This window comes from Hyla sarda, chromosome 6 (genome assembly GCF_029499605.1).
Source record: "Hyla sarda isolate aHylSar1 chromosome 6, aHylSar1.hap1, whole genome shotgun sequence".
In the NCBI taxonomy this organism is placed as follows: Eukaryota; Metazoa; Chordata; class Amphibia; order Anura; family Hylidae; genus Hyla; species Hyla sarda.
Genome location: NC_079194.1, coordinates 31957372 through 31979138, shown reverse-complemented (window position 1 = coordinate 31979138; position 21767 = coordinate 31957372). Strand labels below are relative to the sequence as shown.

General features: G+C 45.6%; 1 protein-coding gene across 3 annotated transcripts in view; it reads left to right on the top strand.

Annotated features, from left to right (window-relative positions):
* SLC25A24 (solute carrier family 25 member 24) overlaps nt 1-21767 on the top strand; it is a 48642-nt gene that overhangs the window by 21542 nt on the left and 5333 nt on the right. For all 3 annotated transcript variants that reach the window (XM_056523437.1, XM_056523438.1, XM_056523439.1), the window contains exons 2-9: nt 32-158; nt 6809-6896; nt 7111-7222; nt 8892-9050; nt 10404-10553; nt 12880-12987; nt 15028-15195; nt 17772-17922. In XM_056523437.1, the coding sequence (XP_056379412.1) occupies nt 32-158; nt 6809-6896; nt 7111-7222; nt 8892-9050; nt 10404-10553; nt 12880-12987; nt 15028-15195; nt 17772-17922 (1063 nt within the window). The remainder of the gene's footprint in view (nt 1-31; nt 159-6808; nt 6897-7110; nt 7223-8891; nt 9051-10403; nt 10554-12879; nt 12988-15027; nt 15196-17771; nt 17923-21767) is intronic.

The window sequence follows — 21767 nt, the reverse complement described above, 5'->3', positions numbered from 1 at the left end:
TTTTAATTTGTGAACATTTTTTTTCCTATAGAAAATTGTTGCAGCTGGTGATACAAACAAGGATGGACAACTGGATTTTGGTGAATTTATGAAATATTTAGAAGAACATGAGAAGAAAATGAAAATTGCATTTACCAGCCTGGACAAGAATGAAGATGGTGAGACCTTTATAATATCTTTGGGATAGGCATTATGGGGGAGATTTATCAAAACCTGTCTACAGGAAGAGTGGTGCACTTGCCCATAGCAACCAATCAGATCGCTTCTTTCATTTTTAAAGATGCCTGGGAAAATTTAAGAAGAAATCTGGTTGCTATGGGCAACTGCATCACTCTTCCTCTACACAGGTTTTGATAAATCTCCCCCAATGGGCTGAATTCTACAATGCTGTGTTAATTGGTTAATAAAACACATTCTGATCCATGAAGAATATTTCCAGTACTTATCAGCTGCTGTATGCTACAGAGGAAGTTGTGTAGTTCTTTCCAATTTGACTACAGTGCTCTCTGCTCCCATCTCTGTCAGTGTGCGAAACTGTCCAGAGTAGGAACAAATCTCCCATAGCAAACCTCTCCTGCTCTGGACAGTTCCTGACACGGACAGAGGTGGCAGCAGAGAGCACTGTGGTCAGACAGAAAATAACTACAGAACTTCTTTTGGAGCATACAGCAGCTGATAAGTACTGGAAGGCTTAAGATTTTTAAATAGACATCATTTACAAATCTGAATAACTTTTTGCCATCAGTTGATTTGAAAGCAATGTTTTTGTTTTTCCCATTCAAAGGACAAAATGTTGGAGTAAATGCGTCAGTCATCAATAGCTGTCAACTAAATGTTTATTTGGCCAATTGTTCTCCCTCCCATTCACCCCATACACATGAATGCTTGCCTCGGCCTGACGCTTATGTGTTAGCAGAGTAACTGCTGTTTCCCGTTTTTTTTCTACCTAATCCTCGAGGGGGAGTAAAAGCAACATAGGAGAAAAACTTGTCCTCATATCCCGACCTCATATCCCGACCTCATATCCTGACCTCGTATCCCGACCTCATATCCCGACCTCCGGTGGGGCTGAGTTGTGATGAAGAGATTATAGGCCGAAAATAGGAGGTGTGGTTTTGTGGCAGTGGGCGGGACTTGCAAGCCAGACCAATGCACAAAAAGGGTAGAAAATAAAAGAAATGTAGCTAAAATGGTGGGTGTGGCTTCGTGAGATGGGGTGTGGCTTTGTGAGATGGGGTGTGGCAGGACTGATACTCTAAGCTCTGCTCTGCATCTCCTGGTGCAAGGTATCGGAAGTCCTATATACTTGCATGGGACTTAAGACAAAAACCCCATCCTTCACATAAGGGGGTAGGTTAGGGTTAATTTAACTATCATATATTTCACATAAAAGTAACCTGTGTACTGAATTTCTAAATATCTCCAGCCATTTGGAAGTTATGCTGGAACATACACTCCCAAATACTTACATAAAACTTTAAACAGAAAACCGACCATCGCAAATGGGGGCGAGTTAGGGTTAATTTATTTATCCTATGTTTGTAGTTGACAAGTAATATGTGACCAAGTTTTATCCAAATATCTTCAGCCGTTTGGAAGTGATGCTGGAACATACACACATAATGGCCCTGATTTACTAAGAGTGTTGTGTAGTTTTCTTTGTGGGTTTTAATTCCCTACAATTTTTTTCCATGGTATTTACTAAGGGTTTCCCTACATTTAGCTTTTTATTTTAATTTTTTTTTATCATTTTTTTTTTTTTACACATGCTCTGATCTGTAGGGTTTTCCTCAGCTCAAATCCACTACAGTTTTTGTGGAAACCTTAGTAAATTTGTGAAAATGTCGGGGACACGCCCCTTTTTGTTAGCACACCCACTTTTCCCAACAGCCACGCCCCTTTTCTGGGTTTTCTCAGTAAAATGGAGAGTTAGTCGGGGTTTTTCCATTCTGGCGCAGACAGAATCTGGTGCATTACCTGTCAAGACATATTGGTTTACAATAGTAAATCTGGGCCATTGAGTTTTATATATATTGTCAGAAGGTGAAGGGTATGGTGGTTGATGGATGCTATGTGTCACCAAGGCTCCTGGCTTTGGTGAAGTAAGAGACGGTATTATTCAGGGTCTGTACTGCGAGGCAGTCTGACACTAAGAGCGTAGTATGGCTGGAAGGCAAATTGTATTTTCACTATCGGCTCCATTGGGGGACACAGACCGTGGGTGTATGCTGCTGTCTCTAGGAGGTGTGACACTATGGTAATAAAAAATAATCAGCTCCTCCCAGCAGGATATACCCGCCTTCAGGCTCTGAGCTAGTCAGTTTAAGCTTAGTGTCTGAAGGAGGTGGACATGGTCTGGATTTTCCAGACCAGGTCTTCTGATTTTTTTATATTTTCCTAGTATAGGGACTTGTTAGTTTTTTTTTTTTTTTTTCTTTTTTATTCCTTTTTCTTTTCTGTTTTCAGGTGGGGGCTCAGGGACTCCGGTTCCCTGTTTCTCCATTGTGAGTAAGGGGGCACAGACATTGCGTATATGCGCTGTTCACCCCCCCTCGCCAACGGTCAGCGTCTGGGTTGGTACCTCATGGGTCTGGGTCCCCCTATTTCTCTGCTTGCCTCGCTCGCGCATAGCAGCTAGGCGTGATGCAGGGACAAAAGCTGACTGAAGACTTCACTGAAGACTCCATTAGGTAAGTTCTTCTGACTGAGGTAAGTACCCCTTTTTCTCCATAGGTACGGACTCGCAACCTCTGGAGACCCCCTGTTTTTGGCCCACCTTCAGGTTATGGGGCTGGCTTATACAAGGGCTGCACTTTATTCTGGGGGAACATTGGCACCTGAGGGGGCATGTATTTTGGGGCACTTTATGTGGCATGTATTATGGGGCACTTTACTTATGGTGTGTGTGTTTGGTGCAACTACGTTCAGCGCCTTATATGCGGCTGCCAGCCGCGGCACTGTTTTCGGGCCAGGCGCTCTTAGCGCCGGCTTACTTTAGTTTTGCCGGCGGCGCTTTATACGCGGCTGAAAAGCCGCGGCGCTGCTACGAGCCGGGCGCTTCAGCTCCGGCTTACTTTCACTTTCGCCGGCCGTCTCTGCCGGCGTTTAGGCCGCCTGCTCTATTCCCCCGAGCGCATATGCGGCTAGACATGGCGCTCAGGACAAGGAGCGGGCGCCATGACAGTTCTTCTTCGGACGGTCTGTAGCTCCGCCCACAGAGCTGGGAGCTCTCGGAGGCACGAAGCAGCCTCCAATCAGCGCAGTGGGCGCAATTTTCAATGTGAAGGGGTCAGTTAATGTGTGCCTTGTTTCAGGCACGCCCCTCCCCTCCTATTGGCTCTCCTGTTCAGTCTCTCTGGCTGCACGGAGCGAGTTCTCCTCACTGCAGCTGACGGGGAACACAGACTAGGGTGAGAGAGTTCTCCTTTTTCCCACATTATGTCCGTACCCAGGGCTATTCCTCCCTCTAAACAGAAACCTGGAAATTCAGTGACTTATTATATCTGTAAGCACTGTAGTATCAAGATGTCTGGCTCTGCTGAGCCCACTTGCCATGCCTGCTCCACTGCTCCCCCAGACCCCCTGGTGCCCCTTCGGTCCCGGTGGGTTCAGCCGCTCCTCCAGCCTGGGTTTCTTCCCTGACCCAGTATATGGCTGACTTTACCCAAGTCTCCCGTTCGGTGGCTGAGGCCTCCCGGGAAGTGGTGTCCGCCTTGAAGGGGTCTTCCCTGCGCAGGACCTCTGAGAGGGCCGGCTCCTCGTCTCCTCATACTTCCCACTCTCACAAGTGTGCTAGGGGTGCCTCATCTGACTCTTCCATTGAGTCTTCTGATAGACGTGAGCATTCCCACCCCCCTATCATCTGGGCACAAACGTCGCTCCTCCAGAAGACGTTCTCGGAGTCGCCGCTCTGCCACGCCAGAGCCGCGTACCAGATCTGGGTCGCCCCCCTCCAGGACTGCCTCTACTCATTCACATTCCCCTGGTGAACTGGTGGACCAGGCTTCCGAGCCGGCATCTGACTCAGACGACCGATAAGACTCAATTGCAACGGTGAACTCATTGGTTACAGCCATAAGAGACACCTTTCACTTGGAGGACCTCTTGGAGCACATCTTCGGATGTCAATCCAGGAGTATCCTTTCATCGTGCTAAGCCAGCACCTCAAAGGTTCAGGTCTCACGCTGACTTTGACGACATTCTGGAATCCGCATGGAAACATCCAGACAAGAGGTTCCCGGGAATCAAGACGATTCAAGAACGTTATCCATTTGACAAGGACTTTGTCGCTAAGGTGGTTTCCCCTCCCTGAGTGGGATGCCGCTGCCTTCAAGGATCCCACGGACAAGAAGGTAGAATCTTTAGCGAAGTTTGCTTCTGAAGCAGCTGGCTCTTCTCTTCTTCCCATCTTTGCAGTCAGCCCGTTGTTCTGCCTTTGCTGTGGGTAACCTAGCGGCTCTACGCCGCTCTATGTGGCTTAAAGCTTGGAATGCAGATGCCGCTTCCAAAAGGTCTCTCACTGAGCTTCCCTTTACGGGTGGCCGTCTTTTTGGCAAACGCCTTGATGAGATTATCTCTGAGGCAACGGGAGGTAAGAGTTCCTTGTTACCTCAAAATAAGGCTCGCCCTACTTCCCAAAGAAAGTCCTTTTCCTTTCAGACTTCTGGCCCCAGTAAAGGGTCCGGGCAGGCGCCCTCGCGGGACAAGAAGGCTCCCTCGTTTCGGGCACGCCCGTCTTGGAAGTCGGACTCCAACCGGTCCGGCCATTTTGCGCCTAAATCGGGCAACGGCAAACCCACTTCTGCATGAAGTGAGGCCCCCACCCGCGGTTTGTTTTTGGGTGGGAGGTCGTCTCTTGTTTTTCCGAGACATCTGGACCTCACACATTCAGGACTCTTGGGTCAGGGACGTGGTGTCCAACGGTTACCGGATCAAATTCACCTTCCTTCCGAGGGATCGCTTTTTTCGATCCCGGGCCCCCCCTGATCTCCTCCTCCTCTGGCGAAGCAATTTAGAGCGGCTCTCCAGTCTCTGCTTCTCCAGGGGGTTATCGTCCCCGTTCTTCCAGGGGAACATTTTTGGGGTTTCTATTCAAATCTTTTTGTGGTCCCCAAGAAGGACTGTTCTGTGCGACCAACCCTAGACCTCAAGCGTCTCAACCGTCACCTTCTCATCCACCACTTCAGAATGGAATCCCTCCATTCGGTGGTGGTGTCCCTGGAACAAGGAGAGTTCCTTTCATCGGTGGACATCAAGGATGCCTACCTCCATGTGCCAATATTTCCGGGCCATCATCGGTACCTCTGCTTTGCGGTTCCGGAGGGGCACTTTCAATTCGTAGCCCTCCCCTTTGGTCTAGCCACGGCTCCTCGGTCTTTACAAAGATCCTTGCGCCAGTGATGGGCCTGTTACGGTCGAGTGGAATATCGGTAATACCCTATCTGGACGACCTTCTCATCAAGGCTCCAACCAGAGCCCAGACTCTGGAGAATATGGACGTCACTCTCCACACTCTGACTCGCTTCGGGTGGATGGTCAACCGGGACAAGTCAGTTCTCCATCCTACCCAGTCTCTAACCTTTCTGGGACTTCGATTCGACACGGCCTCTGCCCGAATTTGTCTTCCGCCGGACAAATGTCTGGCGCTCTGGTCGGGGGTCCGCTCCCTTCGGACCCAGGTATCAGTCTCCATCCGTACTTGAATGGAAGTCCTGGGTCAGATGGTGGCAACTACGAAGGCCGTACCCTTTACCCAGTTTCATTACCGCCCCCTTCAACTGGCAATTCTCTCTCGATGGAACAGGTCTCCTCTGTCCCTCGATCGTCAGATTGTTCTCCCTCGCAGGGTCCGTCAGTCTCTGCTCTGGTGGCTCCGCTCCCCCTCTCTTCTCCAAGGGCGGCCGTTTCTTCCCCTTCACTGGCAAGTTGTTACAACGGATGCCAGCCTGTCGGGCTGGGGCGGCGTGTTCAGGGATAGGACGGTTCAGGGACTCTGGTCTCCCCGGAGACCCTTCTTCCGATAAACATATTGGAATTACGGGCGATTCTTCTTTGTCTTTCTCATTGGGAGTCCCGTCTTCAGTCCCATCCTGTCCGCGTTCAGTCGGACAACGCCACGGCCGTAGCGTACATAAATTGACAGGGCGGCACTCGCAGCTCGGCAGCCATGGCCGAGGTGACCAAGATTCTCACCTGGGCGGAGAGCAAGGTTCCGGCCATTTCTGCGATTCACATTCCGGGAGTGCTCAACTGGGAAGTGGACTTCCTCAGTCGGTCCTCACCCGACCCGGCGAGTGGTCTCTGGGTCGTAAAGTGTTGCAGGCGGCAGTGGATCGGCCGTCCGCCTGATTACTTATCTGCCCACCCAAGGGACGGCTTTGGTACGTCCCAGGGTCTGTGTCCCCCAATGGAGCCGATAGAGAAAAGGAGATTTTTGTTTACTTACCGTAAAATCTCTTTCTCGAAGGATCCATTGGGGGACAAAGCTCCCGCCCTTTTTTGGGGATTGTTCTTTGGTGTCAGCAGAGAACAATGTGGTCAGACAGAAAAGAAATTCAAAAAGAAAATAACTTCCTGTGGAGCATACAGCAGCTAAGTACTGTAAGGGTTAAGGTTTTTAAATTGAAGTAATTTACTAATCTGTCTAACTTTCTGGAGCCAGTTGATTTAAAAAAAAAAAATATAATAATAATAGTTTTCCACCAGAGTACCCCTTTAAAGGCTGAAGTATGTAACTTTCCTCTTTTTATAATATACGATTTGTCTTGTATATTTAACTTGGCATTTCAATAATCTTCTTGAATTTTAGGAAAAATCGAACCATCTGAGATACTGAATTCCCTTAAGGCTTTGGGCATAAACATTTCAATAGACCATGCTGAGAAAATCCTCAAAAGGTCAGGAAAATGGCAAATTTAATTTAAGGTGGTACAAAATATTGATGTAATGTAAACGTAAGGAAGAAAGAACTGTTACATGTCTTTTCTTTTTGTCTAGTTTTGTGTTGTTGTCTATTGTTATTACACTATTAATACATTTCCTCTGTTGTGTTATTATTATTTTTTGACTTATTACAAAACGTTAAGCATTAATGTTTCCTATTTTTAACAGTATGGATGCAGATGGAACCCTAACTGTTGACTGGAATGAGTGGAGGGATCATTTTCTATTTAATCCGGCTAATAACATTCAGGAAATTGTCCGATACTGGAAACATTCCACGGTAAGGTTAAAATTAAACGAGCGTGGTCATTAAAACTAATTTTTGCTATTGCACTCCTTATGGTAAATAAAAATCTTTCTAATGTACTTTGTTAAAAAAAAGAAAAAAAAAAAAAGGAAGTTTTCTATGTTTTATTTGTGTTTAAAAAGCTACCACTAGGTGTCTCCCTACTTGTCCAGAGCACATTTCCCCCCATCTCTTGCACTGACTTTGGGCTCCTGCTGGCTTGGCAGAAGTCCAAAATCAGGAAATGCAGTCTGAAGTGCTGAGGGGGGGGGGGGGGGGGGGGGGGGGGTGCGGCCTTAGCCAATCATAGCTCATCTCACACTGAACTGCTCTGGGCTGTGTGTAGCAGAGTGAGGGAGGAAGTTCTAGCCTGTATGGCTTCAGATGATGTAACACCTGCTGAGGAACGCCCCCTTCCCAGTCTGTGAATCTGACTGAGACTGAGCAGAAAATACAGAGCAATATCAAGGTAGAAAACTAAAAAATAGTAAATATAAAGGCAGGGGGTGGATTATCATGATGGGAGCAGTGAACTGGGAGGATTATAACATTTAACAAGATTATGACAGGTACTCATTAACATTAGAAGGTCTCTATTTGGCTCATGTGAACCCTCAGGCTATGTTCACACACAGTATTTTAGTCCATTCTTTTAAAATGTCCCAAAACAGGCAGTTTATGGTTTAAAATACAGAAAAAATCAATATGTAAAAACAGCTGGTAATTCCTTTAAAACATCTAATACATTGAATTGAATGGGGATTCCGCTGTCCCATTCACACAGCAGAATTTCTGCAGCGAAAATTCAGCCGCTGAAATTCTTCCTTCCAGATTCTGCTAAAACATTGGACATGTCTTTAAATTTTGCACAATTCAGTACGGAATCTCATTGAACTCGATGGGGCTTAAAATGTTGCCAGAATTCTGTGTTTTGAGAGCAAAGAAATTCCGCTGAAGTTTGGCTCAAATTCAGCAAAACTGCAAAAATTCCACTGCAAGCTTTGCAGAATGGAATTTTAGCTGAATAGCAGAGTTCCTGCAGTGTGAACATAGCCTTAAAGGGGTACTCTGCCTCTAGACATCTTATCCCCAATCCAAAGGATAGGGGCTAAGATGTCTGATCGCGAGGGTCCCCCGATCTCCCTGCGGCATTCGTATAGAGCGTCAGGTGCAGCGTCGGAGGCTCGTGACATCACGGCCGCGCCCCACTTGTGAAGTCACGGCCACGCCCACTCAATGCAAGTCTATGGGAGGGGGCGTGACAGCCGTCACGCCCCCTCCCATAGACTTGCATTGAGGGGGCATGGCTGTGACGTCATGAGCGGGGCGCGTCCAGGATGTCGCGAGCCTCCGCCCCGCATTGCCAGTCATCCGGCACGGAGTGAAGTTCTCTCCGTGCACCGGATATCTGGGGTGCCCCAGCAGAGATCGCGGGGGTCCCACACGGCGGGACCCCCGTGATCCGACATCTTATCCCCTATCCTTTGGATAGAGAATAAAATGTCTAGGGGTGGAGTACCCCTTTTAAATTCTGTACATGTAATCCTCTGAATATGATCCCTCGCACGTCGGCCATGATGTATACAGTTGCATTGTTCTACATATGTGTATAGTGGACCATGTGGGTGATACTTGCTCCTAATAATTATCCTGCTATCCTCAGGTTCTGGATATCGGTGACAGCCTCACTATCCCTGATGAGTTCACTGAAGAAGAGAAGAAGACCGGACAATGGTGGAAACAGCTTTTGTCTGGGGGGGTGGCTGGAGCTGTGTCCCGTACAGGAACTGCTCCCCTCGACCGGCTCAAAGTCATGATGCAGGTACCATTTTGACACATTGGGGGAGATTTATCAAAACCTGTCTAGAGGAAAAGTTGCTGAGTTGCCCATAGCAACCAATCAGAGACCTTCTTTCGTTTTCAAAAAATGAAAGAAGCGATCTGATTGGTTGCCATGGGCAACTCAGCAACTTTTCCTCTGGACAGGTTTTGATCTCCCCAGTTGGGTTTAACCTTATAAGTCCACATGTTCCATAGGCTTTTATATTTGCAGGATAATATACAGTGATCCCTCAACTTACAATGGCCTCAACATACAATAGTTTCAACATACAATGGACTTTTCTGGACCATTGTAAGTTGAATCCAGACTCAACATACAATACTACAGATCAGATCTGTGAAACGTGTCACAGTCCAGATCTGTGAAACGTGTCAGTGGCTGGAAGAACTGACCAATCAGAATGGGCATTTCACTGGTAAAACACCTGTATTCCTGAAGTGCATGCACTGACTGGTGTCTGGTAGCGCCCCCTACAGGTGTTAGATGTTCTGTACCCTTTACCTGTACCAGGGTTAGCTGCTCCTTTGGACACCAGGTGAGGGTGGCTCCATGTTACTTTTTTAGGACATTGCGTGTTCTGTACAGGACCCGGCAGAAGCTCCTGTCCTCTACATAGACCAGTGTTTCCCAAGCAGGGTGCCCCCAGCTGTTGCAAAACTACAACTCCCAGCATGCCCAGACAGCCTTTGGCTGTCCGGGCATGCTGGGAGTTGTAGTTTTGCAACAGCTAGAGGCTCCCTGCTTGGGAAACACTGACATAGACAGTGATTTACAGCTCCCAGCAGATCTTTATTACTTTTATATGTAAGGATTTGCTTCATCTATATCAGTTATCTACTTATTTTTCTTTCATCCTCACTTTTTCCTATTTTTGGATGACATTTTGGTGCCATTAGAACCAATTACCAGGTTTCCATAGAGTTCTGGTCTCAACATACAATGGTTTCAACATACAATGGTCGTCCTGGAACCAATTAATATTGTAACTTGAGGGACCACTGTATATAGCAGTGGTCTCCAACCTGCGGACATCCAGATGTTGCAAAACTACAACTCCCAGCATGCCCGGACAGCCGTTGGCTGTCCGGGCATGCCGGGAGTTGTAGTTTTACAACATCTGGAGGCCCGCAGGTTGAAGACCACTGGTATATAGTAATCACAGCATAGTAGTCCTATATTGTAGATGTAAATACGAGTGGCCTATACATTTGCAGATTATTTTTACGGTGAATAGTGGCTCTCGGCAGATACCTCATGTTTGCTCTGGTTTACAGTATGAGGCCACCATTGTTCTGTATTGTGTCCTGATGATAACCTTCCTTATTCTGTCAGGTTCATGGATCCAAAGAAGGGTCCAATATGTTAGGTGGTCTGAAGCAAATGGTGAAGGAAGGAGGCGTCCGCTCCCTGTGGAGAGGAAACGGAGTCAATGTCATCAAAATCGCTCCTGAGACCGCCATGAAATTCTGGGCATACGACCAGGTAATGAATGGGTTACGTCATCTCGTATTGTCGGTAGAATAGATGCCAGGTTATTGTTGGGCCCCTCACTTATCTACTGAAATACTCAGCAGGGTCCCAATAGGAGCTGTTACTTGAAGCTCCCAGACCCTGATGCCAATTCTGTATCATTGTTCCCAGTCGTCATTTGCAATTTATAGTACTGCCTCTACGGCTTACATGGCAGATGGTCATATGGGCCCCCTGGGGTCCAACCTGTGCATGCATACAATGAACTATAGGGGGTCTACATGTAAACAAGGCTCTGAGATAGCTCTACATGCAGACAAAGCTCTATAACAGTGTTTCCCAACCAGTCTGCCTCCAGCTGTTTCAAAACTACAACTCTCAGCATACCCAGAGAGCCAACAGCTGTCTGTGCATTATGGGAGTTGTAGTTTTGCAGCAGCTGGAGGCACGCCGGTTGGGAAACACTGCTCTAGGGGAGGGTTCTGCATAGAGACAAAGCTCTAGAGAAGTGTTATGCATACAGATAAAGCTCTAGGGGAGGGTTATGCATACAGATAAAGCTCTAGGGGAGGGTTATGCATACAGATAAAGCTCTAGGGGAGGGTTATGCATGCAGACAAAGCTCTAGGGGAGGGTTATGCATACAGACAAAGCTCTAGGGGAGGGTTATGCATACAGACAAAGCTCTAGGGGAGGGTTATGCATACAGATAAAGCTCTAGGGGAGGGTTATGCATACAGACAAAGCTCTAGAAGAGGGTTTCGCATGCAGATAAAGCTCTAGAGGAGGGCTATGCATACAGATAAAGCTCTAGAAGAAGATTCTACATGCAGGAAAAACTCCAAAGGAGGGTCCTACGTGCAGGCAAAGCTCTAGATCAGGGATCTGCATACAGAAAAAGCTCTAGAGGAGGAATTTACATGCAGACAAATCTTTAGTGGAGGGATCTATATACAGATGTGGTGAGTTACAGGGTGTGAGGTGTATGGGGCAGATGGTGTTGCCCAGGGGTAGAAGGTATTAACCCCTTTGTGTTCGTGACGCCAGGGCGTGATTTGGTACAGTTCATACAGTTCAGCCAGGATCCCAGAGAGGTGACCAGTAACACGGGGGACCTGGCAGCTTGCTGGGACTTGCAGTGACTTGACAGACTATAGATGCAGGCCACGCTGACTACAATTGACTTGACTGAAGATGACAGGTGATAAAGATGACTTACTGACTTGTGGCTGCAATTTAGGTTGAGGCCTCCAGATGTGCTGGACATTGACCCTGAGACATCTGTACTGGACTGAACCTCATCAGGAAAGAATCACAAGAGAAAGATTGCAGCTCCTCCCTATCTTATAAAGGGAGGGCTGAGCAAGGAGCCCATAGGCTACCTGCATGTCACCTGGTGCTCTCTGGGTTACAAACATCTGACTTAAAACATGTGACAAACATGATCATGTGACCAACAATCGTGACCAATGTCAAAGGTCTTTTACACTTAATATACAACCTATTCACATTATGGGGGAACACTGAGGGAGAACCCTGAGGACGTACAGGGACTAAACCTGACAGGACTGTAGGAGCATATCCTGTACTGGGACACCTCACAGACAAAGCTCTAAAGGAGGGTTCTGCATACAGAAAAGGCTCTAGAGGGATCTACATGCAGACAATCTCTAGAAGAGGGGCCTGCATCCAGACAATGCTTTTTAAGATGGTTATACTATTGTCCATAGGAGGACTCTGCATACAGACTGTGGTCTACAAGATGGCTCTAAGCTGTTTTGCACAACTGCATGCTAACAGGGGATGTTGGGAGTTGTAGTTTCCTTGCAGAACCAGAGATTGGAGACCAACATGTTATAGGTTGGATTGGACAAACTATTGATTCACATATGACCACCTTTATAACTTCATATTCACCCGATGGTGGTGGAGATTGGTGGTGGAGTTGCCATGCCCTGTAGTTCTTCTCGCACGTGGAAGCAGAAGAGAAATGATGGCTTTAGTTATGAATCATTCTTTACATTTTTAGCTTAAAATTGTTTCCCTTCCTCCTCCATGTTTGTCCATCAGTCTGGGATGTTTGATGGCTCTGCACCTGTTCGGTCCCTAGGGTGCTGGATTTAGGGATTTTTCGATGATACATACTTTTCTGCACTCGCAGCTTTTCCTTCTAGTATTTGCTGCGGCTGCACGAACAGCTGCCGATCCATATGCTTCTTCTCTCTCTCTGAGCTATGTCCTTTCTGGTTCTGATGAATTTTCTACAATATATGATTCCAAGATAACAGGAAATCCGTAGAAAAAAAACGTAATGTCTCGTTTTATGTTTTTCTTTCAGTACAAGAAGTTGTTCACCTCGGAGAGCGGCAAGTTGGGCACCCCAGAACGATTTATTGCTGGGTCTCTGGCCGGAGCAACGGCACAGACTTCTATATATCCTATGGAGGTATCAAAGTATCTTGTTACATTGGGGGGGATGTAATTCGCTGCAGGTTATCAATGCTTATCATAAAAGTAGACCAGTGCAAAAAGGATTCTGCACCAGCCATTGCTGCTCTCAAGGAAGCATATATCTCTCACACCACACTACAGCATACAATCGGGATGTTTCCAATGGAGGTGCTCAAACCTTCATGACCGACACTACTCACATACCATTAGAAAGATTGGCTTCAATGGAAACCGGCTCAATGGCGCTGATCGATTACGACAGGTGTATGGATAAAAGAGGATTTATTGACCAGAATGCAACGCGTTTCGCTGCGCATGCGCAGCGAAACGCGTTGCATTCTGGTCAATAAATCCTCTTTTATCCATACACATGTCGTAATCGATGAGCGCCGTTGAGTCGGGTTCCATTGAAGCCAATCTTTCTAATGCTATATATCTACCGGAGGGCAGCAGACGACCCACTGTTACACGCTAACATTGTTGTGTATGAAGCTACACAACCACCCAGGGTGAGCAACTAATTTATATATCTTTCTCACCACGGGGTTCCAAACGTTACTACTCTATGGAGCGCTTGTCCTTTTACTTTCACTACTCGCATACGGTAGTACTTCAGTCAACAGGTAATATTGGAAAAGAGTAAAAAGTAGTACTTGGCCAATGTTGATGCAAAATTCGGCATTATTTCTTCATTGAAAGCATACAGAAGTCTTGTGTGGAGGGGGGTAGCGGGACACCCCGCATACAGTAACAAATGGTTTTGCATACAACGCTTCTTCTGGTTGGGACCCCCTTTCGAGATCTCCATAACAGAGCCGAAACCTCTCCGCTGCTTGGAGCAGTGTGTCAGCTTGCGCTCCATGCATTTGTGGTGGCTAGGTGGTGCAGGTAATAGTGTAGGGTATGTTGGTATCTAACCCTTAATTGTCGTGACGCCAGGATGAGGTTTCCTTAGAGTGATGGTCCTACCGCCAACCGTCCCACAAACGGAAGGTATAAATAACGGAATGTCCACAGCAGATATTGATGAAAACCAGAATAAACTTTACTGCATATTTTATGCATTTGCAGATAACCGAACAGTCTTTATATAGAGGACCGTCGTTCAGGCTCCTCACAGGTTTGCTGGGACTTCTGAGAACAATGAGCTTTGGTTTGCTAGCCACTGTGCTACTGATTTGAAGATAATTGAGTTGCAGTAGTCGCACAGGATTTTAGTAGTTTTGAGCTAGATGACTCACAGTTTAGTGGCTGCGGAAGATAAGGCTTCAGGCCTAGCTTGAATTGATGATGTGCTATGAGATTAGTGCTGCTTGATAGTCCGGAACTAAAGAGCCAGGAACAAGAGAGCGAATTATGTGGCAGCAGCCCCTTATATACTAAGGGGGAGGGACAAAGCTCATTAGTCAGCAGAACCTGTCAGTCCTGACCTCTGGAACTCTGGGTATATCACATGACCCAAAGGTCCTTAAACCATAGCATAACATAAATTTAAAGGCACGTGACCTCTAAGGTACTATACAGAGGTATCCTAAATTAATTAAATATATAAATATATAGATTGAATATCAACATATTGAGAGGCGACTAGGGTTAGCCCTTCAGGAGAGCTCATTAGCATGGAGGGACTCTGGCTGAGGGGACTGCAGACAAAAGGGACAGGACATGTCCTGTACCGGGACACAACACATTCTCTATGGGAGTCCCAGAGATGCAGGAGTGCTGTACTTGGGCATCTCCGGCGCTCCCATGCAGGATGCATTGAAGAGTGTGCCGACTCCACACTCCATTCAGCTGGGAGATTTTGGGCCCCTTTCTGGAGATCGCAGGCGGTCCCAGAGGTCAGAACCCCCATGATCAGACACATATCCCTTATCCTTTGAAGTACCTCTTTACATTTTTCTTTAAAGGGAGAATGACCCCTTTGACAGCAGTGACTTCCTGCACAATGATCCCCCCCCCCCCCTCTTTTTTCATATAATTTTTTTTTTTTATTATGGCTTTATAACTTTTACTATCTTGTGATGTTTTCTAGGTTATGAAGACTCGTTTGGCTGTAGGAAAGACCGGACAATATAATGGAATGTTTGACTGTGCTAAAAAGATTCTGAAAAAAGAAGGTGTGCGAGCCTTTTATAAAGGATATGTACCCAATATATTGGGTATTATTCCTTATGCTGGCATAGACCTCGCTATCTATGAGGTAATGTTTTTCCTTTTCCACATTGTTCCTAATTGTAGAGATGTTCTCACGCTTCATTTTTTTTACCTGAGCAGAATCTAATTCCACAACTCTGCACCAATCTGGAGAATAAAATCATTTTACACGATCATCCATAACATCAAACCCAATATTGTGTATGTCCTATTGATCCATCAAAGCAGCTCTGACCCCTCCAGGCCTGGACTCTATAGACCTGTGAGGTGTCCAGTGTGATCAGCTGCAGATCTTGTAAATTGTGAGGTGCGGTCTCCATGGATCGGATTTGTTTTTCCAGTTTATTCCACAGATTATGGATGGGATTAGGATCTGAGGAATTTGGAGGCTAAGTCGCCACCTTTCACCTGTCATATGTCTCATTCTTGAACAATGTCTGTAGTGTGGCCGGGGGCATAATCCTCGTGAAAGAGGTTGCTACCTTCTGGGGATCCTGCTGCCATGAAAGGGTGCTCTTGGTCTTTACATTAAAGGGGTAAATAATTTTAAATCAACTGGTGCCAGAAAGTTAAACAGATTTGTAAATTACTTCTATAAAAAAATCTTAATCCTTCCAGTACTTAGTAGTTGCTGTATGCTCCAGAGGAAGTTCTTTTCTTTTTGAATTTCCTTTCTTTCTGACCACAGTGCTCTCTGCTGACACCTCTGTCCATGTCAGGAACTGTCCTGAGCAGGAGCAAATCCCCATGCTCTGGACAGTTCCTGAGATGGACAGAGGTGTTAGCAGAGAGCACTGTGGTCAGAAAGAAAGGAAATTCAAAAAGAAAAGAACTTCCTCTGTAACATACAGCAGCTGATAAGTACTGGAAGATTTTTTAATAGAAGTAATTTACAAATCTGTTTAATTTTCTGGCACCAGTTGATTTAAAATTATTTTCCACCGGAGTACCCCTTTTAAGTAGGAGGTAAATGTCAAAGTAACCTCCACATAAGGCCAGGACCCAAGGCTTCCAGCAGAACATGCCATTCACATGTCAAGTAACTAATGTACACACACTCAGCAGTCCACATGATCCACGAGAAAATGTTATCAGACCAGGCTGACTTCTTTCCTCGGTCCATGCTCCAGTTCTGGTGCTCATGCGCTCATTGCAGGCACTTTTGCTGGTAAATGGGGGTCAGTATAGGAACTCTGTCTGGTCTGTGTCTACACAACAAAGTTAAAGGGGTACTCTGCCCCTAGACATCTTATCCCCCTATCCAAAGGAGAGGGGATAAGATGTCTGATCGCGAGGGTCATGCCATTGGGAACCCCCACAATCTCTCCTGCAGCACTCTGTGTCATTTGCCGCATGGAGCGAACTTCGCTCTAGCCTGATGACTGGTGATACAGGGGCCGTAGTATTGTGACGTCACGGCCCCGCTCCCTCGTGATGGCACGCCCCACCCCCTCAATGCAAGTCTATGGATAGGGGATAAGATGTCTAGGGGCAGAGTACTCCTTTAATGTGTTCTGTGTGTTCTGATACCTTTCTTTCATAGAAATCAAAAAGTTTTTTAATGTGTTATGAAGCAGATCATCTATGGGATCGGACCAAATATAGTAGCCTTAGTTCTCCACACACAACAATGAGATTTTGGATGCCCATGACCCTATCTCCATATCACCAGCTGGCCTTCTTTGGAGCACTTCTGGTACATACCAACCAGGACCACTCCACACGACCAGCTATTTTGGAGATGCTCTGACCCAGTCATCTAGACATCACCTTGTTATAGTCACTCAGATTCTTGGACTTTCCCGTTTTCTCTTCTTCCAGCATCAACTTCAAGAACCGTCACTTACTGCCTAATACATCCCACCCACTGACAGACGCCATTGTCACCAGATAATTCATGTGCATTCACTTTACCTGTTGTTTTCTTAATTAATTTCTGACTGTTATATAATTAATATACGGTTATTACAAAATAGGTTTTTCTTATTATTAAGCCCACGTACACACAACCATAAGCATATTCCTGATTTTCCTTTGTGATAAACATAAGGCAACTGCACTGAGCTGTAATGCAGATTATTATGGGTTCCCATTATTAGGATGAAGTTAATGTTAAAGGGTAAACTTTTGATATATTTTAGATTAATGAATGTTGAATAACTTTCCAATAGCATGTTAATGAAAAATATGCTTCTTTCTATTGTATTTTTCCCGATCAGTCCTGTCAGCAAGCATTTCTGACTCCTGCTGGAGTCCTAAACACTCAGAGCTGCCAGCCTGCTTTGTTCACAGCCAAACAGGCTGTGAACAAAGCAGGCTGGCAGCTCTGAGTGTTCTCCTTTGTGAACAAAGCAGACTGGCAGCTCGTAGTGTTTAGGACTCCAGCATGAGTCTGAAATGCTTGCTGCCAGGACTGGTAGGGAGACCCCTAGTGGTCATTTCTTCAAAGTGGAAAATTAAATAGAAAGAAGCATATTTTTTAATAACGTGCAATTGCGAAGTTATTCTGCATACATTAATCTATAATATATCAAAAGTTTTTTTGATGAGAGGTACCCTTTAATGAGGCTTGTTGGGCTTTCCTTGAGGTAACAGTTTTGATGCTTCTCCCTCTCCTGACAGACCCTTAAGAACGCCTGGCTTCAGAAATATGCAACAGACTCTGCCAACCCTGGGGTGTTGGTCCTTCTGGGCTGTGGCACCTGTTCCAGTACCTGTGGCCAACTGGCAAGTTACCCATTAGCCCTCATCAGGACTAGAATGCAAGCGCAAGGTAAGCAGCCTGAAATGCATCTATCGTTCAGTGGTATTAATGATATGCTCGCTCATTCTCATCTGCTTTATGATCTATTACAAAATTCTCAAAATACTTCTGTGTATGAAGTTGCTTCCTTTATGACTCAAAGCAATGCAATAAGGGGATTAAAGGTCTCCAGGATACCTGAGCTTTGATAGGAAACACAGGCTGATTTCTAGGAGTCTTTTTATGCTTCCTCATAAGCAAATTGTACATGAAGTTAGAGGTTAGTTTGGCATTTCTTTTGAAAGTAAGGAAAATCCAGGCAACGCCGGGTACTCAGCTAGTGTGTGTGTGTGTGTGTGTGTGTGTGTGTATATATTTATATTTATATATATATATATATATATATATATATATATATATATATATATATATATATATATATATATACAATTATGGATATTTCACAGCATTGTGGAAGGATTAGTTTGCACAATGCAGCTAATTAAAAAAGATAAAACAAAGCTCTCATAAATAGATATATTCATCATTTCAGATGATTCTAACTAAAGGAGACATCTACTAAGGTGCGCCAGCAGCCTATTTGTTATTCGTAGATTTTTCACATAAAATGTGAGTATGAAAATGCTGCACATGGTAAAGCAAAGTCTAAAAAGCACCCTTTTTCAGGCCCTGATTTACTATTCTAAACCCGATATGTCGGATTGTGCGCCAGATTCGGGGGGCGTGTCCCTAACATTTTCAAAAAATCCCAACATATTTTCTAAGGTTTCCACAAAAAATGTGGTGGATTTGATCTGAGGAAAACCCCACAGATCAGAGCATGTGTTAAAAAAAATAAAATAAATAGAAAAGCAAAATGTAGGGACACCTTAGTAAATGCCGTGGAAAAAAAATTGTAAGGAATTAAAGGGGTACTCCTCCCATTGACCTCTTATCCCCTATCCTGTGTTCTCAGTAGTGGCACCCAGTCGTCATCACAGTACAGAGGAAAATCTCTGTGCGTGATGATGGGGCGATACAGGGCCCGGAGCACCGTGACGTCACAGCTCCAGCCCCTCGTGCCATCACGTCCTGCCCCCTCAATATAAGTATATGGGAGTGGGCGTGGTGGCTGTCACACACCCCCCTCCCATAGATTTACATTAATTGGTGGGGCGTGACGTCAGGAAGGGCAGGAGCTGTGACGTCACGGTGCTCCGGCCCCTTTATCGCCCCATCATCACGCACAGAGATTTTCCTCTGTACTGTGATGACGACTGGGTGCCACTACTGAGAACGCGGGGTTCTCCAGTGGCGGGACCTCTGCGATCAGACATCTTATCCCCTCTCCTTTTGGATAGGGGATAAGATGTCTAGGGGCGGAGTACCCCTGTAAAACCCACAAAGAAAACTACAGCTTTAGTTTATTCACCTTCTACCCCAACATGTAAAAAGATCCTTTGGTGACATCATGTTTGGGCCTATTCATACACATTCTTCTTTAAAGAGAACTTGTCATCAAACCATATTTTCTAACCTAAATCAGATTATATTCCCTAACTACTCCTAACACCCCTACTGCCCTTAAAAATGTTTTCCAAGCTTTAGAAAGCTCCGTATCATACCTTTCCCCTTGCTAACATTGTGTGAGCTCCTGGCAGGAGAAAGTGGGCGTTCCCCAGCAGGAATGACGTCACTGAAGCCTGTGGGACCTGTGCCCCACCATGCCCCGCACGCCCTTTCTGATTCCTGACAGGCCAGGAGGAGACCAAATGAACTGTTTGACTTGCGCAGGGAACAGAACAGAGCCACCTAGTGGCCGTTTTTTTCAATCACATTAAAAACATATAAAGGTTGAGAATTTTAACAGCAAGTAAATAGCAAAGAGTGTTATAATTATATAAGGATCAATATATTAAAAGTTTAGTTTTGTAACAGGTACTCTTTAATTATAATATTTTTGAGATGGGACCAGCCCTTTTAAGGTCAACTAAATATGTACTATACTCATTTAAATAAAGTTCCATTGCTTCAATGACAAGACCAGCACAAGTCACCCAAAAGAATTTTAAGGACTATGGAAAAATATGGAAATTCCTCAGTAATTCTATGCTATTCCTTATACAGTGAAACTTTAAGTTACAATATGAATTGGTTCGATGACAAACATTGTATGTTCATATCATAAATCTAACTGGTTCCAAAGTCTCCAAAATATCATCCTAAATTAATGAAAAATTTAGATTAAAGGAGTACTATGCTGCTCAGTGTTTGGAGCAAACTGTTCCGAATGCTTGAGCCGTCGCCGGGGGCTCGTGACATCCCAACCCCGCCCCCTCATTATGTCACACCCCGCCCTCTCAATGCAAGTCTATGGGAGGGGGCGTGACGGCTGTCACGCCCCCTCCCATAGACTTGCATTGAGGAGGCGGGGCATGATGTCATGAGTGGGTGGGGCTATGGTGTCACGAGCTTCCGGCGCCAGCGTTTGGAACAGTTTGTTCCAAACACTGAGCAGCGGAGAACCCCTTTAAAGAAAAATGACAAGATACCTAAAACAGATAAAGTCAGTCTTTACATATAAATATCATAAATGGCTACTAGAGGATATAAATCACATTATACATAGAGGAATGGAGCTTCTGCAGAATCCTGTACAGTACACAGAACACCGAAGATAAAACATGGAGCCGCTCTCACCTGGTGTCCACAGGAGCAGCTAGTCCTGGTACAGGTAAAAAGCCGAGCAGCACCGCACTATACTGTAGGAAGGCGCTATTAGGGTATGTTCACACTACGGAATTCCCACGGAATTCCACGAACGGAATTACGCGCTGAGAATATAAACATCCGTGTGAATGGGTTTCCTTGAGACCCGTTCGCACTTTGGAATTTCAGCAGCTGATAATTCCGCCGCTGAAATTGTTCCACGCAAAGAAAGAACATGTTCATTCTTTGCGCGGAAGTCCGCGAACATAGCCGTCAATGGTGACGTTGCAGTGCCGCGCGGTCCTACCGCCGAAGTATTTAGTCGGCGGCCACCAGAAGGGAATCTCCGCTGGTGGAATCCTGCAAGCGGAGATTCCGTTCACAATCCGTAGTGTGAACATACCCTTAGGCAGCAAACCAGGACTGGAACCAAGATCTAATCTAATGGAAATATTTGCATCTTTTTCTGTGTTTTGGACCCACTCCTGGTTTTAACTAAAAATGCTGAACTAAATAAGGACCAAATACTGACAAAAAAAACTGTGTGTGAACCCAGCTTCAGAGTTGTGAAACCTGGGGGATGTAGGGTATGGGGAGTGTAGCTGTGCAGTAATTAAAGGGTGCTTGTTAACCCTTGCTATTCCTGATGCCAGGGAGAGGGCTCCTAATTAACGATTGTCCTACCGCCACCCTTCCCAAGAGCGATAGGGAGGTAAAGAAGAATAGATTGTCCACAACCAGAGAGTTTTCTGAAACAGTATTAACTTTTACTGAAGGTTTTCTGCAAGCTTCAATAACATAAGTCTCTAAGCATAACAACGACTTTCCTTGGAGATTGACAAAGGTTTTGACTTTAGCATTTAAAGTCTCTTAGTACTGTACGTTGTTCCACTAATTTAGGGGAATTAGTTGCGGTCCCAGTAGTCACGCTAGCATTAGCGGGGATTTAGATTTGAACTCACGGTTTTGGTTCAGCTGAGCCCGGCAGGTTTTTGAGGCCTAGCGTTTCTTTGAAAGTTGCGCAGAACAGTCCTGTTAGTCCGGCATCCACGAGAGCAGCAACTGAAGAGAGCGATAATTGGACGCAGCTCCCTTATATGGGCAGGGGCTGGACTAGTGCTAATTGGTCCATACTGATGTCAATCACCATTACAGAGATTTGTGGG